General features: G+C 49.0%; 1 protein-coding gene across 4 annotated transcripts in view; it reads right to left on the bottom strand.

The window, feature by feature from the left end:
* The window catches only part of LOC144110526 (uncharacterized), a 286,270-nt gene that overhangs the window by 72,682 nt on the left and 190,162 nt on the right, over positions 1-23,426 (bottom strand). Inside the window, exon 1 of one of the 4 annotated variants that reach the window (XM_077643516.1) lies at positions 17,211-17,323. The exons of the other annotated variants lie outside the window; for them this stretch is intronic. Coding sequence (XP_077499642.1) covers positions 17,211-17,247 — 37 coding nt within the window. The 5' untranslated portion in view covers positions 17,248-17,323. Of the gene's footprint in view, positions 1-17,210; positions 17,324-23,426 lie in introns of those variants that run through there. 4 annotated transcript variants of the gene reach the window in all.

Consider the following 23,426-nt stretch of genomic DNA (forward strand, 5'->3'; position numbering starts at 1 on the left):
TGGAATCCGTCGCCCAGCAGCCAAGAAGGATCATTCTAAACACGAATACGCCTATAAGCGAGTAAAAAAAAAAGAGTAAGATCTCCTCTCTTAAAAAAGGGTGAGCGTTAATAACAACTTATAATAAACTGCACATCTCCAACCAAAATTTTAACTTTAACCCAACGTTTCGAAGCCGACTCGGCTCCTTCATCAGAGGTGACTGAGGGCTAGTAGCTAGCGTCTTTTAAGTATGGAGGGGAGGGGGGTGTGTGAAAAGAACGACAGCTGTCTAGCGAAAGGCGCGGGGGAGGGGGAGGGGGTTTAGGCTGTTAGTCAGTTTGGTTGGAGATGTGCAGTTTATTATAAGTCTTCAAACCCAACCAGACAGGCAAATCTGTCAAAATGTTTAGTTAGTAACAACTTACTCCATTTTTTTACTCCTTTCGGTTTAGAGAACATTTTGCCGATTTTTCAGGCCAATCGGCATCTTTTTTTATAATTACTATTTCGACGGCTCGCCATGTTGCACAAAATGGACCTGTCAACATGCTACAGACAGTCGCGGAGGCTATTTTCATCCAGAAACCATGAGCGGGCTCCGGCATTAGTATCGGTATCTGCTCGCTCCGAGCACCTTGTTGCGGGGTCACACAACCACACTTGGTGGAAAACGCCCGCAGTGTTCGCGGGGATATCGGTACATTTGGAACGATAACACGCTGTCGATCACACCCCAGTCGAGTCCAGCGCAGAGAAAATTCTCCGCTTATGCTGCACCGGGTTTGAAAAGGAAAAAAAAAAACACGTCCGTAAATATTGCCCTCGTTGTAATTATAACTCTAGCGCGCATTCAAGTTCCGTGTCCTATGCCGCGAGCTGTCTATTATATACCCTACTGCTCCCTCTGCAATAAAGGCGCGAGCACACTGTCGCAATAAAAGAAACAAACAAACGAAGCAGCCTCTTTTTGTTTTTCTTTTTCCCGCCATTCTTTCTTTCCAGGATTCGAGGTTCGAGGAAAAAATCCGGCCTTTCGCGAAGGAAAACACATCGGTTCATTGTTGTTCTCCCAGTCGCCTCACCGGCCGCTCTCGGGTGCAGCTCGGAGTGCGTAATAGCAGACGGGAGTCAAAAGGCGCTATCGCCCCCCCCCCCCCCCCCATACTGGGAAGAACGCGTCCAGCGTACGTTATTGTTATTATTGGGTGTGATAACATGGAAGACGGTGGATACGAGAGAAAATGGAAAAAGGCCAGCAATTTACACCAGAACCGCCACAGCGCCCGCATGCTCCAGAAAGCAGAAGATAAAAAAAGGATGAAACAGACAGAGTGAGGGCACAAGATGGTAGGCAGCGGACTTGAGAACCGGCTCTCTTATTAATTAATTATTAATTGGTTTTGAGGGACGGAAATGGCGCAGTATCTGTCTCATATATCGTTGGACACCTGAACCGCGCCGTAAGGGAAGGGTAAAGGAGGGAGTGAAAGAAGAAAGGAAGAAAGAGGTGTAGTAGGGGAAGGTTCCGGAATAATTTCGACCACCTGGGGATCTTTAACGTGCACTGGCATCACACAGCACACGGGCGCCTTAGCGTTTTTTCTTCATAAAAACGCAGCCGCTGCGGTCGGGTTCGAACCCACGGGTACTCCGGGTCAGTAGCCGAGCGCCCTAACCACTGAGCCACCGCGCCGGGTACCGGCTCTCTCCTGGTCATACAATCTCCGAGAATAGCTGTGTTCGTTTCGATCTTGCTGAATGAATTGTACAATACAAGATTAACAGCAACTTAAAAGAAGGAAAAGTGAGGCGGACAAGGACGACAGAACAAACACCAAAAGGGTCGAAAACGGAAGAAAAAAAAAGGTATGCAGTATGAAACCCCGGTAAGCGCGCTACATAAAATAATAATAATAATAATAATAATAATAATAATAATAATAATAATAATAATAATAATAATAATAATAATAATAATAATAATAATAATAATAATAATAATAATAATAATAATAATAATTGGTTTTGGGGGAAAGGAAATGACGCAGTGTCTGTCTCATATATCTTTGGACACCTGAACCGCGCCGTAAGGGAAGGGTTAATGGAGGGAGTGAAAGAAGAAAAGAAGAATAGGTGCCGTAGTGGGGGGCTCCGGAATAATTTCGACCACCTGGGGATCGATCTTTCACGTGCACTGACATCGCACAGCAGACGGGCGCCTCAGCGTCTTTCCTCCATAAAAACGCAGCCGCCGCGGTCGGGTTCGAACCCGGGAACTCCATCGGCCATACCATGCATAGCAAAATGCCTGCTTTCGCACTCATTCGAATGTAATAAACAATCTCTGTATTTTTTTATTTATTTCTCGATCGACAGCTCCGCATACAAACCGAACTTAAGTCCAACTCTGTCTACAACAAAGCTCCTGACGTCATTGCAAACAGCTAGGTTTTAAAGATTTTCCCTCATACACCAAATGAAGCAGAATGAGGCGTGATTAGTCGCGATATTTCGTGAACAAACAAATCTCGTCGCTCTAATTTGAAATATATAAACTCGCCTTCCGGGTGAAAAGCTCAAAAACGTAAGATCGCGTACTTCCGTTTATTAAGCAGCAAGGGTATAGAGGAAAATTTTGAGCCGTTATGTTTAGTGTAGCATGGGTCTCTGAAGGGCCCGGTTCGGAACGTCCGAGTGAATACGCATATAAATCAGCATTTGGCTGAAAACGTTTAACACAGCTAGACGGCCCGACGGCAATCCGTAGTCACTGCCGCCCCGCTGCCCCGATGGGGCAGGTGCGGGTTCGCATCTGCCACTTCATGTAAACGCCCAGACTGGTAAGTCACTGCGCTAGGGCTAAAACTCGATTAACATTCGTGAGGCACATCGGTTCCGTTATGACGCGTCCCATTTTTCTCCACATTTCGATTAAAACTTTCACTACACATTTATTGCGGTCAGGGTTGTCTGCATTGCATGGAGATAGTCTTACTTTCCCTCTGGTCGACGTAAATAGCAACACTACTTGCAACAAACAACTTTACAGTAATGGTTTATATATAACGAAATAATGGATATAACAAAGGACTGACGATTCCTCTTTCAAGCTCGGTCAACACAGGTTATAACGAAGTTACGGCTTTAACGAAGTAATCGCCGGGCCCCTAGCTTCTACTTCGTTATAACACCCCTTTGAAGCTCGGTCAACACAGGTTATAACCAAGTTATGGCTATAACGAAGTAATCGCTATAACGAAGTAATCGCCATGCCTCTAGCTTCTACTTCGTTATAACAATGTCCTACTGTATATACATATATAATACGAATCAATTAGTTTTAACGCGATTAAAATACGGGCAAACTTCGCGTGATTAGATTTCAGACGGCGCATAAAAATTACAAAGCGATACGGCAGCATCGTGACGAGTAGGGACAGTGCGCGTCTTAAGTGTAAACGCCCGCTTAGGTCGACTTTCTTTTCTCTATTTTTTTTTCGCGCCTCCTCACATATATATGCCACAGCTATCCTCCACATTTCAATGTTTCGCACCTCAACACTCCCACATGAGTGGCGCATAAGCGGCAGGCATTTTATAAAGCGAGACAAACTTTGTTTTTTTTTCACGGACGCTATAAGCCACCAGCCGGGACCTGCCGGGAATCTTCTTTTTTTCCTCGGCACAGATACGCGGGCGAGATCTAGAGCAAAGTACAATTCGCACCCTCCCAAGACTCTCTGGAACGATGTGAGCGCGCGAACGCCAGCGAAGAAGAAGCCATTACTGGAACAGCCCGCGGAACCCCTCCTTGCTTTCGTTATTTTTTTTTCATTATTTTCACGTAATACCCTCCAGACAGCACCCGAACGTGCATAAATATATACGCGCAACAAATATGCGCATGCGCACACACACACGCGCACACTGAAGACTATGACCGGAGGGCGTGTGTTGAGCCAGCAGTGCAGTCGCAGTCATCGGGAGCGGTTTATCTTTCGGTCGGTGCAGTGGTGGCTTCGGCGCCGGTGGACACAGGCCGCGACATTATGTGCGGGCACCGCTTCTCCAAGCGGCATCATCGCCGTGGAACAGTGCCAGACCGCGCAGCCGCCGTCGCAGCAGCAGCGCTAGAGAAGAAAGGGCGGCAGGTTGCAAGCGCGTTGGATAATAGCCCGGCCGCGATCGTCTGGCGCGCGCTTTAATGACCGCCATCCCCCCCCCCCCCCCCTCCTCTTTCACCCGAGTATGTGTGTGTGAGCTCGAGTGACCGCTCCGTTCATTACACAAAAGCGCGCGCCGTGCCATCTTCTTCCCTCGAAGAAGAAGATGCGGCGGAGGAAGAGGAGAAGAGGAGGAGGAGGAACGATGAAACGGAGCGAGTAGATAAGAAAAAGAATGTGGCCCAGTGATTATGAACGACCTCGTTTCTTTGAAGCTGCAAAGATGCCAGTTCCGACTGGGCACCGCTCGCGTGCGCTAGTTCGGTTTGTTTTCCGTTGCCATTCCGCACCTTCCTTAGATTATTTTTTGTTGAAACGTGACCGGCGCAGGATTGCGCCACTATTATGTTCGTGATTCTATTGTACACACGTTCTTTTTCTCACTCTAAGCTACGATCAGAAGCGTCTTGTTATTTTGGCCCAGAACGTGTCTATGCTCTTTCTCTTGTCCCATCATGATTAGATATTGTACTAAAACTGTGCTGCAAACTGCTGGATTTAAAAAAAAAAACACTCGTCTCCTGTCCAGTCTCCTGTCCAGTCTCCTGTCCCGTCTCCTGTCCCGTCTCCTGTCCCGTCTCCTGTCCCGTCTCCCGTCCAGTCTCCCGTCCAGTCTCCCGTCCAGTCTCCCGTCCAGTCTCCCGTCCAGTCTCCTGCCCTGTCTCCTGCCCTGTCTCCTGCCCAGTCTCCTGTCCAGTCTACCGTCCTGCCTACCGTCCTGTCTCCCGTCCTGTCTCCCGTCCTGTCTCCCGTCCTGTCTCCTGTCCAGTCTCCTGTCCAGTCTCCTGTCCAGTCTCCTGTCCAGTCTACCGTCCAGTCTACCGTCCAGTCTACCGTCCAGTCTACCGTCCAGTCTACCGTCCTGTCTACCGTCCTGTCTCCCGTTCTGTCTCCTGCCCTGTCTCCTGCCCTGTCTCCTGCACTGTCTCCTGCACTGTCTCCTGTCCAGTCTCCTGTCCTGTCTCCTGCCCTATCTCCTGCCCTGTCTCCTGTCTCCTCCCGCCGCTGCCCGCGCGCTATTACCCCTGGTCCCCCAACAATCGCAGGAATACAATTGTTTTGAACCCCTATCCAGCCACAGGGGTTTACTCCAGCATTTGAGATTAACGAGGAAAGTATACGCCGAACCACACAAAAATCTAAACAGAGAGAAAGGCGTCATTTTAAGGAAATTGCAATCGTATACTTATATAAATCCTGCCAAATTCAGCTATATGTTTCCAAATTAGAACGATCCGCACTGGGCCTTCTGCGGTGAGGTGGCTGACTTATACCATATGGTATGGGCATGCCAGAAAAACCCGGCTACACCAAGATACAATAAGCCAACAACTGAGGACTGGGAGGCGGCGCTTTCCAGCTCACATTCGGAGGACCAGCTGTCGCTGGTGAACCGGGCAAGAGCGGCGGCAAAGCACAATGTGCTCCTGGAATGAGGGCCCATCCAAACATTCTATGCATTAAACGTTTCTCTTTCTCTCTGCTTTATACTATATTGCAACGAGTCCTTTATAATCGCTCCTACCTTCGATATAGCTCGCAGTCTGTAACGTCGGTCGCAGCGTTCCTGCAGTGTACGGTCAGCAAGCGAGCTACGGTTGTTTCCAGCATCGCGAATCGCGCCGAGCAAAAGCTGACTCAGGTGTTAATGTTCGCTGACACAACCTGCGGTGTCGACGACGTCGTTGCTGAAGCAGCGGGTGGCGTGCGACGTCTCATGAACCCCGCGTACGTGACCGTCCAAGCTGCCACGTCAACTGAAAGCGATACTCGGTTCAGTGAACACGATACTGCATGCGTGAATCAGCTCCACCGTTTCGTCACGATTTTTTTGTTCGTTAAGAAATGCAGTGTCATATATATATATATATATATATATATATATATATATATATATATATATATATATATATATATATATATATACACACACACACACACACACACACACACACACACACACACACACACACACACACACACACACACACACACACACACACACACACACACACACACACACACACACACACACACACACACACACACACACACACACACACACTATAGAAGCCATCGAGCAGCGCTTTGAACTTGGGTTATGTAGTGAGACGGGTACACCCTTCTGGGACATTTGTGAAATATTCTTCAACGATTACCCAACTTGTTCTCGATAACTTTCCCGTTATTCTTAAATATTTAGTTTGTGCTGAATATAGTGAAACACCTTGTAAATACTACATGGTTCTTTAGCGCCTGTCTTTCTTGACGATGAATGTTAATGGCGCAAGGGCATCTGTAGCCACAGAAGCGCCATGGCACAAGGATTTTTCTTCCACGCTGAATATAGTGAAACACCTTGTAAATAGTACAGGGTTTTTTAGCGCCTGTTTTTCTTGACGATGAACGTTTATGGCGCAAGGGCATATGTAGCCACAGAGCGCCATGGCACAAGGATTTTTCTTTTATACTCAAAGTGGGGCAAAAGACCAATTCCCCAAGCATTTAACCCTAAACAAGCCGAGCACCAGACCAGGGGAAAGCTTGCACCCATTGTATCACCGGTGGGTACCCGGCAGCACTGGGGATCGAACCCCGCACCGCAAGTGTCTTTGTTGCGTTTAGAAATGCAAGCTTCTATCGTGCAGTTTTTTTCTTTGGCACTGTTCTCGTTTCCCCTGTGCGAGCGCATGGACTCTGGCGTTTCCATGGAAACATAGGGGCGGGATGCGTGATGCAATAAATTCCCTTATAAAAATAGTTTATAGAATGTCTATAGACCTCTTGTAGACTATCGCCTTCCTATAGATATTCCCTTTTGTCGACACATAGTCTATTGACTGTCTATGAACAAAAGTCCACAAAAAGTGTATGGCTATAAATCTATAAATTGTCTATAGGCTGTCTGCGTATTGCCTATAGACTAGGCTACAGGATTTGTCTATACAAAGTCTATAGACTTCACAGGTGCGATGAAATAAACCCTTAAAAACTGTTCAAAGACTCTCTATAGACTTCTTGTAGACTATCGCCTTCCTGTAGATATTCCCTTTTGTCTAATCATAGTCTATAGACTGTCTATGGACAAAAGTCTACTAAAAGTGTATGACCATAAATCTACGTTGTGTATAGACTGTCTATAGAATGCGCATTGTCTATAGACTAGGCTGTCAGTCCAGCGTTGCCTTGTATATTTCACTCCCCTTTCCCGCGTTTCCTTGCTGGTCGCTCTCGTTCTGATGCGAGGGTAGTACATGGCGACGCCGGCTACATAACAACCGCGCTCAGAGCACGCAAGGCGACGAAGACTCAGCGCCACCACGTTGGGCGCCAGGAAGTGGACGGACGAAGCACAGCATCGTCATTCTCACGGCGGAAGAAGAGAGACGGCTATACACCCCGAGAGACTGCGCCCCACCGCGACGTTCGCTTCCCGTGTCTCTCTCGCCGTCTCTGCAGGGGTGGCGACCTTTCATCCTGCGCCACTTGGCGCGCCGTTGTTTGACCGGAGCGCGCACCGGACTCTCTCACGGAGGCCTCACGCGAGAGGGGGGCGGCACGGCAGAGAGCGCCGCCATCAAATTGCCGCCGAGCGAGGCGGCACTGCTGGATAAGGAAAAGAAGGAAGAGGCTGAGGAGGACAATGAGGAGGGGGAGAGAGACTGTAAAGCATCCGCTGCTGCTTGTTTTTCCTCCACGTCAACGATGGGGCGGCCAGGAAAAAGAATGAGACACGACACACACGGAGGAAGAACTGGTCGTCGGGTGCCCCATTATGTGTCCAGGACTTGATGATCCATCGCTGAAGCGACACTTCCGCACTCTCGGGCGATGCAGCGACCATCGCACGGCGGTGGCGTGTTTACATGCGAGCCCGAAGATGGTGTTAGGGCACACCTGAGCACCCCCCCCCCCCCCCGTTTTCCCCTTTTTTCGGAGTGATTTGCTTTCACTTACCGTCGGTCGTTCACACCATCGGCGGAAGGTTCTTTCAGAGTCCGAAAGTGATGCCCGTAAAAAGGGCTGCATTTGTCTAGAGTAGCGAGCACTGCTCTGGTCAGCTGTTGCTTGTGCTCGGCTATGCAGCGCCAGCGCGCACGGAAAACGTCGCGAACAGTGAGCAGAAGGCAGGTATGGTACAATAGTCGACTGAGAACCTCACTGAGAAAACATAGGGCGCATCGCAGACAAACGCAGTGAAATCAGCAACGCCTTTGTATGTTTTTGTTTCTTTGTTTCGCTTTTCTTCTGCGTCCTTAGTGCATTATACTTCAAGTACCTTCGTGGTAGGATTCACTGGCTTCGCTTAAGCGGCACTGAACTGCGCGCCGCTGAATGATGATGCAATATGATGCAACCACGCATGAGTGCATGACGCGCCTGCAATGATGACGCAACCAAGACTGAATGTATTGGTAGTCTAAACCAAACAAGCACACGCTTCCGATTCAATGAGCCGCACTATCGACGCCTACACGCCTCTGTCTCACGAGCACTCTTAGGGATGATTTAAAGCCAAAGTTGGCTAACACACGGAGGATCATCGATGTGCAGCAAGACTTTCATTTGAGCTAGTTGGTTGTAGCTTGGCATGTTTTACGCAAAAAGCGTACAGGCGCTAAAAGACGAAGACAACGCCTGGCGCCTGTCCTGTCTTGAGTGTGCTTGTCTTCGTCTTTTAGCGCCTGTACGCTTTTTGCGTAAACCATATCGATGTGCCTTCGGGAAAGTCAACCGTGCGATAGAACGAGATACGACAGTCGTCTAGTGGGAAGCCTACTGGGACCTTAATCAGAGCATAAGAAAAGAGCCAGCCCATACCTCCCCCCCCCCCCCCCCCCCCCCTCTACTTATCTTGTTCGCCACCGCTTCGGCAGAGCGCTTCAATTCGGGTGCTGGGTTGCGTCAGCTAGTCCGCTATACGTGACTTACTGGAAAAGGCATACACAACTTTCGTCGGCAGAGGCGTTTCTTGCTGTTTCAATGCGGCTAAAAGAGAGAAAAAATAGGGAGTTGCAGGAATAAAAAAAAGTGAAGTCCTTCACTGGGGGAACACGCGCATGCATGCACGGAGCTGCCGCTGAATGTGCGGCGGCGAAGATAAGCAGCGAGTCCTGGTTTTCGCGCTTTTTTCCGCGAAGCATCGACAACGACGGCGGTGCGTCGGCTTCGCGGTTCATCGGCCACGGCGAAAACCGCCGGCCGGAGAAAACGGCGCCCGCACGAGCGTGTTGGGCCGCGACGGCCGCTCCAGAACGCGACGCCCGCGGGCTCGCCCGGAGGCTCGGGCGAAGGAGTCGTGACGACACGCACAGCGCCAGAGGCTGCAAGTGCCGCGTTTCTCGCCCTTTTAGCCGCGCCCTTTTCCTTGCCACTACAGAACTACAGACTTGCCGCTACAGACTTGCCACTGCAGACCTGCCATTACAGGCCTGCTACTACAGGCCTGCTACTACAGACCTGCTACTACAGACCTGCTACTACAGACCTGCCACTTCTGGCCTGCCACTACTGACCAGCCACTACTGACCAGCCACTACTGACCAGCCACTACTGACCAGCCACTACTGACCAGCCACTACTGACCTGACACTACTGACCTGACACTACTGACCTGACACTACTGATCTGACACTACTGATCTGACACTACTGACCAGTCACTACTGACCAGTCACTACTGACCAGTCACTACTGACCAGCCACTACTGACCAGCCACTACTGACCTGCCAGTACTGACCTGCCAGTACTACCAGCCACTACTGACCTGCCACTACTGACCTGCCACTACTGATCAGCCACTACTGATCAGCCACTACTGATCAGCCACTACTGATCAGCCACTACTGATCTGACACTACTGATCTGACACTACTGATCTGACACTGCTGACCAGCCACTACTGTTCTGACACTACTGACCAACCACTACTGACCAGCCACTACTGATCTGACACTAGTGATCTGACACTAGTGATCTGACACTAGTGATCTGACACTAGTGATCTGACACTACTGATCTGACACTACTGACCAGCCACTACTGACCAGCCACTACTGATCTGACACTACTGATCTGACACTACTGACTCGACACAACTGATATACTGTTGATTTGACACTATTGACGCATGAACAAGTCCGTCCTGGCTTATTCCCCTAATTTACTGCTTCAAGGGCGTTCCGACCAAGGCTCTGCCGACACTGTCGAGCTTCTGTCGGTTTCGCGTTCCATGCTTTTAATAATACCGACATTATAATGGAAGTGACCGCACGGGCATAATGGTCGATAAGGGGAGGTGTATACAACTGACTATAGCCAGAACATGTGCTGCAAGAGATATTGGTTTAGAGATTCTAGCCAGTAGAAATGAATTTATTCATGCGGAGAACTGCAAAAACAAAGAAGAACAAAGAAGGCGTCATTTAGCTACACCTCAGGAACAGTATCGCCATTATTACACAAGCGAAGCTTCTTTCAAATAAGTCAGTTATCCTCAACCTGGTCAAACAGTGCTGGTGAGCTAACACTAAGATTAACCACTGGATGTAATTTAATAGTCCTCGTTAAGTGGGCATCACTACTTCTAAGTGCCGTTTCAGGTGGTCTTCCTCCAGTAACCCAATCAAATTCCACTGCATAAAAAGTAGACATTAAAGCCCATCAGAACAGCCTGCACGTCTTGTACGTGAGGTGCTCGGTTCGGGCACCAGTGCCACCACACACTCACCTATTTTACTCTGTCAGAATCATACAGGCAGCCGCGCTGCCCAGGTAAGAGAAGGTACAACAAAAGCATCATTACTGACTGCTCGACCGACTTAACGACTTTATAATGGGCACAAGCATTTGCGCCCAGCTGCTCGACTTTCTAAAGGCGAGACGCTCGGAAAACCTGCCACCCCCTTCCCTACAGAATCCGCGCTAAAGTGCGACAGTAGAGAGCGCGAAAACGCGGTACTTCGCGTGCGCCGCCTGTGCTGCCGTTGCGGTCGCCAGTAACACGCACGGTCGGGGACGGCGGGGAGATTATCGGAGCGCGCGCGGACGGATTAGACACACACGCACACGCCGCGCAATGCCCAGGCGGAAAGCAGGCCGCCAAGAGTGCCGCTGCTGCACACGGACGAACCAAGGCGATCGGGAGAAAGCGATCGGGAGCACGTATCGAAGAGCTACACTCCACAGCCAAGTTGCGTGCAACGCTTCGAAAGTTATACAGCTCGCCTCAGCCAACGTTCGAATAGAAGCGCACTCTCTAGAGATGTCCGCGGGTGAAACGACGCTTCCTGACTGGTCAGCGCCTACAGGCCGTCGCGATCGTCGACTTAAACAATGATTGGCTCGAACTGTGACACCGGCCCAACAAAAGAACTATTCGGATGGTCCCGCGAATCACCACTCGCTCCGCATCAGCTGAACGACACAGCTGGAGCTGCATGCGTTCCGAGCACTGCACTATTAAGACAACAGTAGAGCCAACCTCAGAACAGTGGCGAGATAACGAACGTATTTGAGCTGTTCCCTTTTTTCTTTCAGTCCGCGAAGCGCGTGTGCTGGGCCTAAGCGTTTTTATATAATCGCACGCAGGTACAACCAGGTTGTGATACTCCCGAACGGTGGCAAGGACGCACTGCGGCGCCCACTCGTACAACACCGTGCGTCTGTCTGTCCGGTAAGCTACACAGCATCAACCTGTCTGATCGGCCTGGCGCTTCTATAGTGGTCAAGATACTGATTTATGGGAGCGTTCGCACTGTTGCGATTGGGCCTTTGTCCCGGCGTTCTCGCCGCCACCCGTGCGCGGTGGCGCGAGCCGAAGAATCGGTCTCCGATCAAACGTGTCTGGACCTCGGAAGCTAATACGTGTGGGGAAACTTTCAACGTAGATAAGCTTATGCGCGCAGGTCTGGTGTTTCTTTTGTTCATAAAACCCAAGGCACCGCTGCGAGCACTCACGCAGACGTACACCTCTGAACAAGAAAGAATAAGCGGGACCATTTGCGGGACTACTGCGGCACCACTGCATGTCCCGGAACAGGACCCGCAAGACGATTTGCAAGAAGGAGTGCATTTAAGGGGAGCTGACTACCCCCCCCCCCCCGCCCCATCAAATATGGCCCATAAATCTGCCCATGCCCGCAGGAAGGCCAACCAGGGGACCTGCTCAAGGTGCCTGCTAGAGGGTCCTGCTAAAGAGCCTGCTAGAGGGGCCTGCTAGAGGGGGCTGCTAGAGGGGGCTGCCAGACGGGCCTGCTAGAGGACATGCAAGAGAAAAAAGCCTACGAGAGGACTAGAGGGTCCTGCTAAAGAGCCTGCTAGAGGGGCCTGCTAGAGGGGCCTCCTTGAAGGGCCTGCTAGAAGGGCCTGCTAGAAGGGCCTGCTAGAAGGGCCTGCTAGAGGACATGCAAGAGAAAAAAGCCTACGAGAGGACTAGAGGGTCCTGCTAAAGAGCCTGCTAGAGGGGCCTGCTAGAGGGGCCTCCTTGAAGGGCCTGCTAGAAGGGCCTGCTAGAGGACATGCAAGAGAAAAAAGCCTACAAGAGGACTAGAGGGTCCTGCTAAAGAGCCTGCTAGAGGGGCCTGCTAGAGGGGCCTCCTTGAAGGGCCTGCTAGAAGGGCCTGCTAGAGGACATGCAAGAGAAAAAAGCCTACGAGAGGACTAGAGGGTCCTGCTAAAGAGCCTGCTAGAGGGGCCTGCTAGAGGGGCCTCCTTGAAGGGCCTGCTAGAAGGGCCTGCTAGAAGGGACTGCTAGAGGGGCCTGCTAGATGACATACAAGAGAAGAAAGCCTACAAGAGGACTAGCAAGAGGACCAGCAAGGGGACCTCCAAAAGGACTAAAAAAGAAGACCAACAAGAGAACTGACCAGGGGACCCACAAGGCTGTCCCACAGTATTGTACCACAAGATAGCCGCATAAGATTTTCCCAAAAAACGGTGCCGTGAGGAGGTCGCATGAAGCCAGATGAGCTCATCAAGGAACCGTCATAAATCAAAGAAGAACCAATTACAGTCCCACACTTTAAGACCTTTTAGTTTAATGCATTCTTCATGCATGCGCCAGCGGCTCTGAGTCCGGTTTCGACTCCTTTTGATTCCAGTGGCCCAAAATGAGCTTCGATTCGCAGGGGATAAAGTTGCCCGCGAAGCACACACCTCGGCCTAATACATCCAGAGGCTCCTAATACCCGCGCGCGGTAGCCGCACTGAATGTGCTGTTTTGTATAACTTCCCGAGGTCACGTGGACGATGACCCGACACGATCTCTGCGGCTGTTTGTTAAACCAGTGAGCATCGTTTACCGAACGCAGCTTCTTAGCCCATCAGTCACGAACGCAAGCAGCGAAGAGCTACCACGCTACCGCGGCTATAGATTAAGAACAGCAGACAATAATTGAACTGGGGAAGTAAGTACAGCAACCGGCTGGACTTAAAGGAGGCACCAATGAGAAAGATAAAGGGACGGGAATAACAGGCGGCCCGTTGCACCCGTGTATAGCCGACACGGCGCAAGTGCTCAAATGGGCTTGCTCTGCCCTCTTTTGTGCCGGCGCTTAAAAAAAAAAGTAATTGGACGCCGTCGTCGGGCTGAGGGGAGACTAACCGCTGGCCGTATCGTCTGAACGATCGGCTGTTTAGGCACCAAGGCCACGAGCGACTGCTACACACACACACACCCAAGTTCTGCTCGCGCGACGGGCAACGCTCTTATGCGCCGAACGTTTTGTTGTTCGCTGCGCGCGCAAGAGAAACGCCCATCGCGCTCGGTCCGCGTGTACGAATACGGCACGCGTATATACTACTCGCCGTGGTCCTACTTTCACGTGGCCGACGTGAGCGAGAACAGAAGGCGCCGCTCCCGCTAAAGAAGCAGCGTCTAAATAATAAAAAAAGCTCTATTCGTTAAGCGTGAAGTGAGTGGAGACTGACCGTCGTTGCACGCAGTGTGCGCGCGACTGGACTACTGAGAAGGAAGCAACGACTACTGCGTTAAATACGCTGCCGTAAATTTAGCCACGGTGCGCAGTGGACGGGGCTGCCCACAATACGTTATGCTCGGAGCAAGCCACAATAGTACAGGGTGTGTTCTGTTTCGCCCGGCCAAGGCGCAGTGTGCAAAGACTATGCAGCCGGGGGCAATCTTGTACAACCCTTTCCCGCTTTTTCTTTCAAACACTTACAACGTCTCGTGGCTGGTTCGGTCTGCGCCGTCTGCACAGTAGGGCTTTGGAGACAGCGCGCTGGCAGTGTTCCTTGCCCAAAATAAAGCGAAGACAAAGCACGGTGACGTACAGTGCAAGCCGAGCAGCCGACAGTGTTGCCCGTACTGCACCGGGCCCTCTCCTGTGCCCCGAGCATGCTAGCGACGCCGCGTAGAACAAGGCATAAAACCGAGGGTCAAAAGGAACAGCGCTGTCGGCGAAGGGCGCTTAACGACGTCTATGCGGAGCTGCTATGCGAGCAACTGATACACTGAATCTTTCAGACTTAAGACTTGCTAGGCATCGAAAACGGGATAGCGGCAGCTGTTACTATCCAGTGACGTTACCCGAGGCCCGACTTAGATCCTCTCGTGGCCCTTATATGATACTGCATACCCAGGATTCCCCCTGTGACCACCCTGAGGCCCTTCTGTGATACTACTGAACCGCTACTCTGTCCTACTGTGTCGCTACTCTGTCGCTACTCTGTCCTTGCTCTGTGGCTACTCTGTCCTTGCTCTGTCGCTACTCTGTCTTTGCTCTGTCGCTACTCTGTCCTTGCTCTGTCGCTACTCTGTCCTTGATCTGTCGCTACTCTGTCGTTACTCCGTTGCCACTTTGTCCTTACTGTGTCGCTACTATGTCGCTATTCTGTCCTTGCTCTGTGGCTACTCTGTCCTTGCTCTGTCGCTACTCTGTCCTTGCTCTGTCGCTACTCTGTCGTTACTCCGTTGTCACTTTGTCCTTACTGTGTCGCTACTATGTCGCTATTCTGTCCTTGCTCTGTGGCTACTCTGTCCTTGCTCTGTGGCTACTCTGTCCTTGCTCTGTGGCTACTCTGTCCTTGCTCTGTCGCTACTGTGTCCTTGATCTGTCGCTACTCTGTCCTTGATCTGTCGCTACTCTGTGCTTGCTCTGTCGCCACTTTGTCCTTACTGTGTCGTTACTATGTCCTTACTGAGTCATTACTATGTCTTTACTGTGTCGCAACTGGGATATCGTCCCAACATGAACACCAACTGCGCATTCTCTAGACCATCCACTCCAGATATAACAAGTCCCTTAGAGCAGAGAGCAGTCCTGCATGACACTAAGTGGCCAGGGAGTGAACGTCAGTTTTCGGATACTACGAAAGCAAACCCGTTTACCTCGAAAACGTGCCGACAGATTAACACCGTGCTTATGAATATATAGGGCGCTCGCAAACGACAGAGGCGGCTGACGGTACCGTTTATGTCGTCGTCTACTACAGGGCGTGGTTCACTCTCATTTTTATGCCGTTAGAGAGCTGCTTTTCATGTAGAGCTGTCACACTGCCCGGTTTCGGCTGCTGTATTATTCAGCGGACGTAGCGCACTCGGAACCATGTCGGTCTACACCAGGATCTTGTGCGCTTGGGAGAAACACCCAGTTGATAGAGGGCCTGATGGGCGTATGTCCGGTATCACAACACACATTCAGTGTGAGGTTTTAAACATATACCAGCTTTTAAATGACGCTTCATACTTCTTCATGCTATTCTTAAATGCATTTCCCATCGGTAACGAACGGCCGATTTCGTATTTACAGTGTAAAATTAGAAATAATTTTGGAATGATTTGCTTACATCTGTTTCTATGAGACGTGGTTTTGCCCACTGGCAGTACTCCCACCCGGGGTAGCTACGGCACGCACATATTATGGTCTTTTAATAATAATAGTAATTGGTTTTTTTGGAAGGAAATGGCGCAGAATGTCTCACATATCGTTGGACACCTGAACCGCGCCGTAAGGGAGGGGATAAAGGAGGGAGTGAAAGAAGAAAGGAAGTGAGAGGTGCCGCAGTGGAGGGCTCCGGAATAATTTCGACCACCAGGGAATCTTTAACGTGCACTGACATCGCACAGAACACGGGCGCCTTAGCGTTTTGCCTCCATAAAAACGCAGCCGCCGCGGTCGGGTTCGAGCCCGGGAACTACGGATCAGTAGCCGAGCGCTCTAACCACTGAGCCCTAACCACTGATCCCGGGTTCCCGGGTTCGAACCCGACCGCGGCGGCTGCGTTTTTATGGAGGCAAAACGCTAAGGCGCCCGTGTGCTGTGCGATGTCAGTGCACTTTAAAGATCCCCAGGTGGTCGAAATTATTCCGGAGCCCTCCACTACGGCACCTCACTTCCTTTCTTCTTTCACTCCCTCCTTTATCCCTTCCCTTTTTATCCCTTCCCTGATCTTTTAAAAATGCAATGACTATGAAAAGACGTTCATACTACCACGTTCTGTTCTGGGATGCACCCGGCTTTTGTTAAACATACGACGACCTCGTAGGTGCAGTGAGAAAAAAAATACTTTGAAAACTTCAGTTTACATGCATTCTAATGAGACGCAAACTCAGCTGTTATCCCCAACCGGTGACAGCACAGCCACAGCATCTATCTTACGCCACAGATCCGTGTCACACTATAACTCAGGCGCCTTTGAAAAAGCACGAATAGGAGTTCAATAAAGGAAACTTAAGTGTTTAAGCGAACTGTTTAACGGAGAAAAAGATGGTTTGTTTGGTTTATGGGGGTTTAACGTCCCAAAGCGACTCAGGCTATGAGATACGCCGTAGTGAAGGGTTCCGGAAATTTCGACCACCTGGGGTTCTTTAACGTGCACTGACATCGCACAGTACACGGGCCTCTAGAATTTCGCCTGCATCGAAATTCGACCGCCGCGGCCGGGATCGAACCCGCGTCTTTCGGGCCAGCAGCCGAGCGCCGTAACAACTCAGCCACCGCGGCGGGTAACGGAGAAAAAGACGCACAAATCCGATACACATACCTTGTGTCGCCGAACGCCGCGTGAAATAGCGCCTCATCGGGTAGATGAAAATTATTTCCTTGCTCTCACACTCTAGAGTTCCAGGACCACAGCGAATGAATGGCGATACCTCTTTTCACAGTGTCTCGCTCCGGACTATTGAGCTAGCATGTTGCAAACAGCGAAAGATATGGAACAGGATAGAGGAAGCACACGATATGAAAGCCGGCACGGAAGTATTTCGTTATTCAGAAAGCACGAAATTAAACATCGGAAATGAGCAAGGAAGGGCAAAGTGACACGCGCAAATTGCCATCGGGCCGTGGGAAAACGCTAACACAGGAGGCACGACTGATTAACACTCAGCGGAAAGTACGGGTGACTCGGATCAGGTGTGAGATAACGAAGTTGCGAATCTATAGAATGGCTATCGGTGGCGGACTCGCACGTGTGTTCGAACATTTGTGAACGTGATACGGCTTCCGTTATACCTCGGACGCGTTAGTTTTTGAACTTAAGAATGACCTTGGTGCACCCGAACTTCGTCACGCTTCAGTGAAGTTGTTGCTAAGTGAACAATGGAAACAAGCCACCCATTTTAACCCTTCGGCAGCCGCTCGTTATTTCGATTCGAAACGAAATTTTTCCATCGATATAGCATATCCGGGGTTCCAGAAACCCAATCTGTTGATTTTGCAACGCAGATCATCAGCGGTTATTTTTTCTGATAATAGTAATAATTGTTTTTTTTTTTTGGGGGGGGGGGGGGAAGGAAATGGCGCAGTAACTGTCTCATATATCTTTGGACACCTGAACCGCGCCGTAAGGAAAGGGATAAATAAGGGAGTGAAAGAACAAAGGAAGAGAGAGGTGCCGTAGTGGAGGGCTCCGGAATAATTTCGACCACCTGGGGATCGTTAACGTTTACTGACATCGCACAGCACATGGGCGCCTTAGCGTTTTTCTCTCCATAAAAACGCAGCCACCGCGGTTGGGTTCGAACCCGGGAACTCCGGATCACTAGTCGAGCACTCTAACCACTGACTCACCGCGGCGGGTAATTAATTTTTTTTTCTGGCATGTACTAATTTCCGTACAAACTTCCACAAGCGTTGCAACAACGTCGAAAAGCCTGAATTTTGCAGATAAACATCCCTCGAATAGTGAAATCACTTTCATTTTAAAATATGCGCATTACGCTATAAATTCAGGGGCAGAAATTTAAATTATTACTCGTGACAAATTCTGTCAGCATGGAAAATTGCGGGGGATGTGCCACCAAGCTCACCCTTTCATGACTATTTAATGCGTTCGCTATGTAACAAACGAAACCATCTAATTTGTCACACGAAGGATGCTAAATTAACCTTAAAGAAAGAATTCAGTGCTAGGTGTAGCACTCACAAAAAGGCCGCGATGTCGCGTTGTGCAAAACTGCGCACAAAGCGCCTTAAATGGTTAATGAATTCTGCTCCGCCCTTCAAATGTTTGCGTTGACTCCTTCCCACCATTTTGTACACAAGAAAACTCCTCACATCCTCCCTGTAATGTTCCAGTGTGCTCAATCAAGGTCTAAGAATAAAACTGTCTCAGGCCCGATGCATCTGACCGGGCCGAGAACTTGCGCCTCTCCCGTCGGCCTTCTTGACCGAACAACAGCGCAAGCATTTACGCACTCTATTTGCAGGCTAAACAGGCCAGTCCCAAGCAGTCGCCACTCCAGATAAGGATGAGTCTATATACCTCGTTAAAGGGCTACACACGGTACCCTTTCACAGATGTTATCGTGCATTCCCTTATCACTGCGAGAGTTCCATTGTAAGCGGGAAACAACGGTTTAACCTTCTTCCACGGATGCTGTGTTGTTTGGCATCATCCTGCATTGCGCCATAGATGCGAAGGAGACACCCCCCCAATAATAATAATAATAATAATAATAATAATAATAATAATAATAATAATAATAATAATAATAATAATAATAATAATAATAATAATAATAATAATAATAATATTAATAATAATAATAATAATAATAATATTAATAATAATAATAATAATAATAATAATAATAATAATAATAATAATAATAATAATAATAATAATAATAATAATAATAATTGTTTTTTTTGGAAAGGAAATGGCGCAGTATCTGTCTCATATATCGTTGGACACCTGAACCGCGCCGTAAGGGAAGAGTAAAGGAGGGAGTGAAAGAAGAAAGGAAGAGAGAGGTGCCGTAGTGGAGGGCTCCGGAATAATTTCGACCACCTGGGGATCTTTAACGTGCACCGACATCGCACAGCACACGGGCGCCTTAGCGTTTTTCCTCCATAGAATCGCAGCCGCTGCGGTCGGGTTCGAACCCGGGAACTCCCCCATAACAGTTTGCTTTTTTCGATCACCACGGGGCACCGCCCTTCGAGACACCGGACAAAAGGCTCACGGATGCTGCGTGCACATAAGCGGAGATGCACACGTGATGCGACTTGGTGGGGTGGGTAACTGAGCGAGTTAATAATGCTTGCAGAGTTTGATCTCTATCATCTTGCTGTCTTGCGCTCGTTCCTCGTTTACTGATATTTTCGCTTATTGAACAAGCTCTTGTGTAATCCCGTGGATTGCGCTTATTTGCTAGGGTTTTACTTATTCACATCCTTCCTTAATTTGTTTGCATACAACTTTCTCAAAAATGCTAGTTTAACCTCACCCACTTAATCCTTCTTGAGCACTTACATCTCACTTGTACTGTTTTATTAACTTTTTTAATTTTGTGGCGCTTAATTTTATCCTCTGCTCTTGCCTTAGTCTGGTTTTATCTGATCGTAAGTCCCATCTCAGTACGTTATACTTACAGAACTGTAGCTGGAATACACTATTATCATTTTACGCTTGTATTCCACTGCCAATATACAAAATGGAGTGAAAGGCCCGACGACAGCATAAGACGAAGAGCGGACAAGTGCTGACATTCAGCTGGAACTGGTGCTATGTAATTCCTATCCCTGTTATTGTCTGAATTAAGCGCAGCTTCCTACGTGTTTCCAATTTTCGCCGTGCTTTCGCTGCTGCATGCTACACACGATTACCCATATATATGAGAGTAATAAGGGAGTAAGCTCTCCTACAGAGCACCCCCTTTTATTGAAAGGGAGTGCGCACGATTACCCATATATATGGGTGTAATAAGGGAGTAAGGTCTCCTACAGAGCACCCCCTTTTATTGAAAGGGAGTGCGCACGATTACCCATATATATGGGTGTAATAAGGGAGTAAGCTCTCCTACAGAGAACCCCCTTTTATTGAAAAGAAGCGCACTAGATGACAACTTACACCCTTTCTACTCCTTTCTGCTTAGAGTGTCAACTTACACCCTTCTACTCCTTTCTGCTTAGAGTGTAGTTTTGCCACAGATGCGACATGTTTCTTACCGACCGCGCAAAAAAGTAAGCGATCCACTAACCCCGACAGAAAACATCCAGTGACACTGCAACACAGCTAGCCAAATATGAGGAGCTATCGTGAACGTACTAAAACACATTCACGATCATTAATGACTAGCAATATCCAGATCTGCATCAGCCGCAGAAGCGGCAAGCGAAAAAACTGCAGCTCATTTTTAAACGATGATGATGAAAACTTGCCGCCGTGACCTCTCCGTAACAGCCAAGCTGTTGTTTTATTTACGCCAAAAAAAAAAAAAGGTGCGAACGTGAAGGGTAGCGAACCAGCGACCTCTGCTTTTCCTTCTATTACAAGACGCGCCACAAAGTATAGATAACTATAATTTAACCCGGCCAGCACTCAGACACCAACGCTTTGGATAGCAGCGGTCAGGCAAGCGGGAAATCACGACGATGCGGCCGCGCGCAAAGTGTCAGCTTTTCCAGGGGGAAGGTACACGCAGAGGGTGAGGGATAGGTGCGTCGTGCGCATGCGCGACCCACTTGAAGTCCAGCCGGGAGCTAATTACAGAGAGCGCAGCTGGTTGCCGCGTAACTCGGCAGCGCGGTACAGCAGTGATAAGCGCGCCGAGTGGGCGAGTGGACGGAGGCCGCGGAGGAGACAGCGGTCCCTGGCTCGTCGGCGCCGTCTCACGCCGGGCTACGGCGCTCAGCTGATGAGAGTGGACGGCCCCTGAGGACCCGCACGATGCCACACACTGTTTATCGCGAAGGCTTGGGGGGGGCGGGGGTGGGGGGAGTGCTGAATTGGGAGCTCGGAACAATAGCTAAACCACGCATCTCCGTTTGACTGGTTGCCCATAGCATTTTTGACCGCCGCGACCATGCGTTTAAAGTTAAGCGCTTGTCATGCCGTACGCCTAACTATGCACATTCATTCATTTCACGCACCATAACCAACTGGAACGCTCTCCCTTCAGATGTTGCTACCACCACTGATCCGGAGAAATTTTATAAACTAATATCTGCCACTACTTCTGCGCAACATCATTTAGTACATTGTTAACTAACCAGTGCATTAGGTTTTTGTCTTCTATTTCTGTTAGTGATGATTCTCGTTGTTTTATTTTCATGCCGTTGTGGATAGACATTGTATGACTTGTATCAACTTTACTGTCTACAGCTCTGTTAATGTTTCTGTTTCTTGCCATTTATGCTTCAATGTTTAATTATGTCGGTTTTGTATTTTTATTCCAAGGATCCACATGTTTTTATCTGTTTTTTGTTTGTACTTTCTTGAATTTTTTACTTATTTATTTCTTTCTTTTGATTACTTGCCTGTACCGCCCCCCCCCCCCCCATGCAATACCTTCAAATTGAGGGCCTTTAGGGGCATTTTGTATAAATAAAATAAATAAATAAATACCTGATTCAATCCTAGGAAAAGCTGGAGAAAATCTTGTAATTAAGAGCGTTAGCAAGCTCCTTCACCTACACTCTGTAAATAGTTTGTACATATTACTTCTCCCCCTATCCTCTCTTCCTGTCCACTCACCTCTTTCATTTCATTTCTCCATTCTGCCTGCTATCCTTTATTTCCGCTGCCCCAGCTCAGGTGCTTCAGTATCGATGGCAGATGCCGGGGCTAGCAAAAATCTTTTCCTTCCTTTTTACTATTATGTTAATAAAAAAAGAAACCACTACCACCTACACTCTTTCACAAACTGCTCTCGCAGGAAGCTTACGTACATCAAAAATGAAAAACCGGTTCCTTCAGCACATCCCGAAGCTTCTTCATCAGGTCAACCGGATCTCAAGTAACATCAAAACTAATTCATCAGAAGAGACCTAGAGACTCAACACGTCGCTTCTTGAAGTTGTCTACGAATGCTGTATAGTTGCAAGGCAGACGAAGTGTCATGGACACCGTCTGCGCATGGAGAACTCAGACAGGCGCCACATAGATACCACCTCGGCGATACAGTAGCCACAGCCCGGGATTGACAGCAGAGCGCACGGGGCGACCGTTACACAGCCCTGATACCGGTTTTCGCCGAAGTCGTCGACTGGAATCAGGTGAAGCCACCTCCAATGCTGTACCTTGTGTTTCATGAGAGTTCATTTGGATTTCCTCTTGCTATAAGCGTCATATTTTTCGGACATTGTCCTCAGGAATTTTGCGCAGACAGTCCTTACAAGCCTGTTGTTTGTTTGTTCCGCATTGTGTGTTTTCTCCTGTTACTATTAACTCTATTACTATTACTTGCTCCCCTTTTCGCCAAAACTAAAACTTTTAAGTAGTTTTTTCCCTAGAACAGTGCAAGATTGGAATTCGTTACCGGCATCTGTTTTTTCCTCACAAAATTTTTCTGATGCGTTACATCGTCTACTTACGTGCTAATATTGTTTATATGTATGTTTTGTATCCGTATGCTGCTAATATTGTATAATTTTATTTTTTTGGTACGCGTGCGCTGCTAATATTTTATAATTTTATTCTTTTGGTTATGTAACAATGTTAAATCATTCCTGTTAGGGCCAAGCAGCGGCCTACAGTATTCTGAAATAAACAAATAAATAAATAAACACACACCCCGACCCCTCTACTACCCTCAACGCAACGAAGCGGTCATTTAGAAATTTCTCGAACGACTAAGCAGGCTCGCAAAGGCTCTCGCCCCAGTAAACCCCACAGTGCGCACCCTGCCCTACACGTGCACGAATGCACCACCATAACGCCAGTCCCGCACGTGCACCAGAGTAGGAGAGGGTGAGGTCCCGTGGTGGCGCTCCCCTTTCGCGCTGACCCCCTCAGAGGTCCCCCCGATCCCAC

Source organism: Amblyomma americanum, chromosome 11 (genome assembly GCF_052857255.1).
Source record: "Amblyomma americanum isolate KBUSLIRL-KWMA chromosome 11, ASM5285725v1, whole genome shotgun sequence".
Lineage (NCBI taxonomy): Eukaryota > Metazoa > Arthropoda > Arachnida > Ixodida > Ixodidae > Amblyomma > Amblyomma americanum.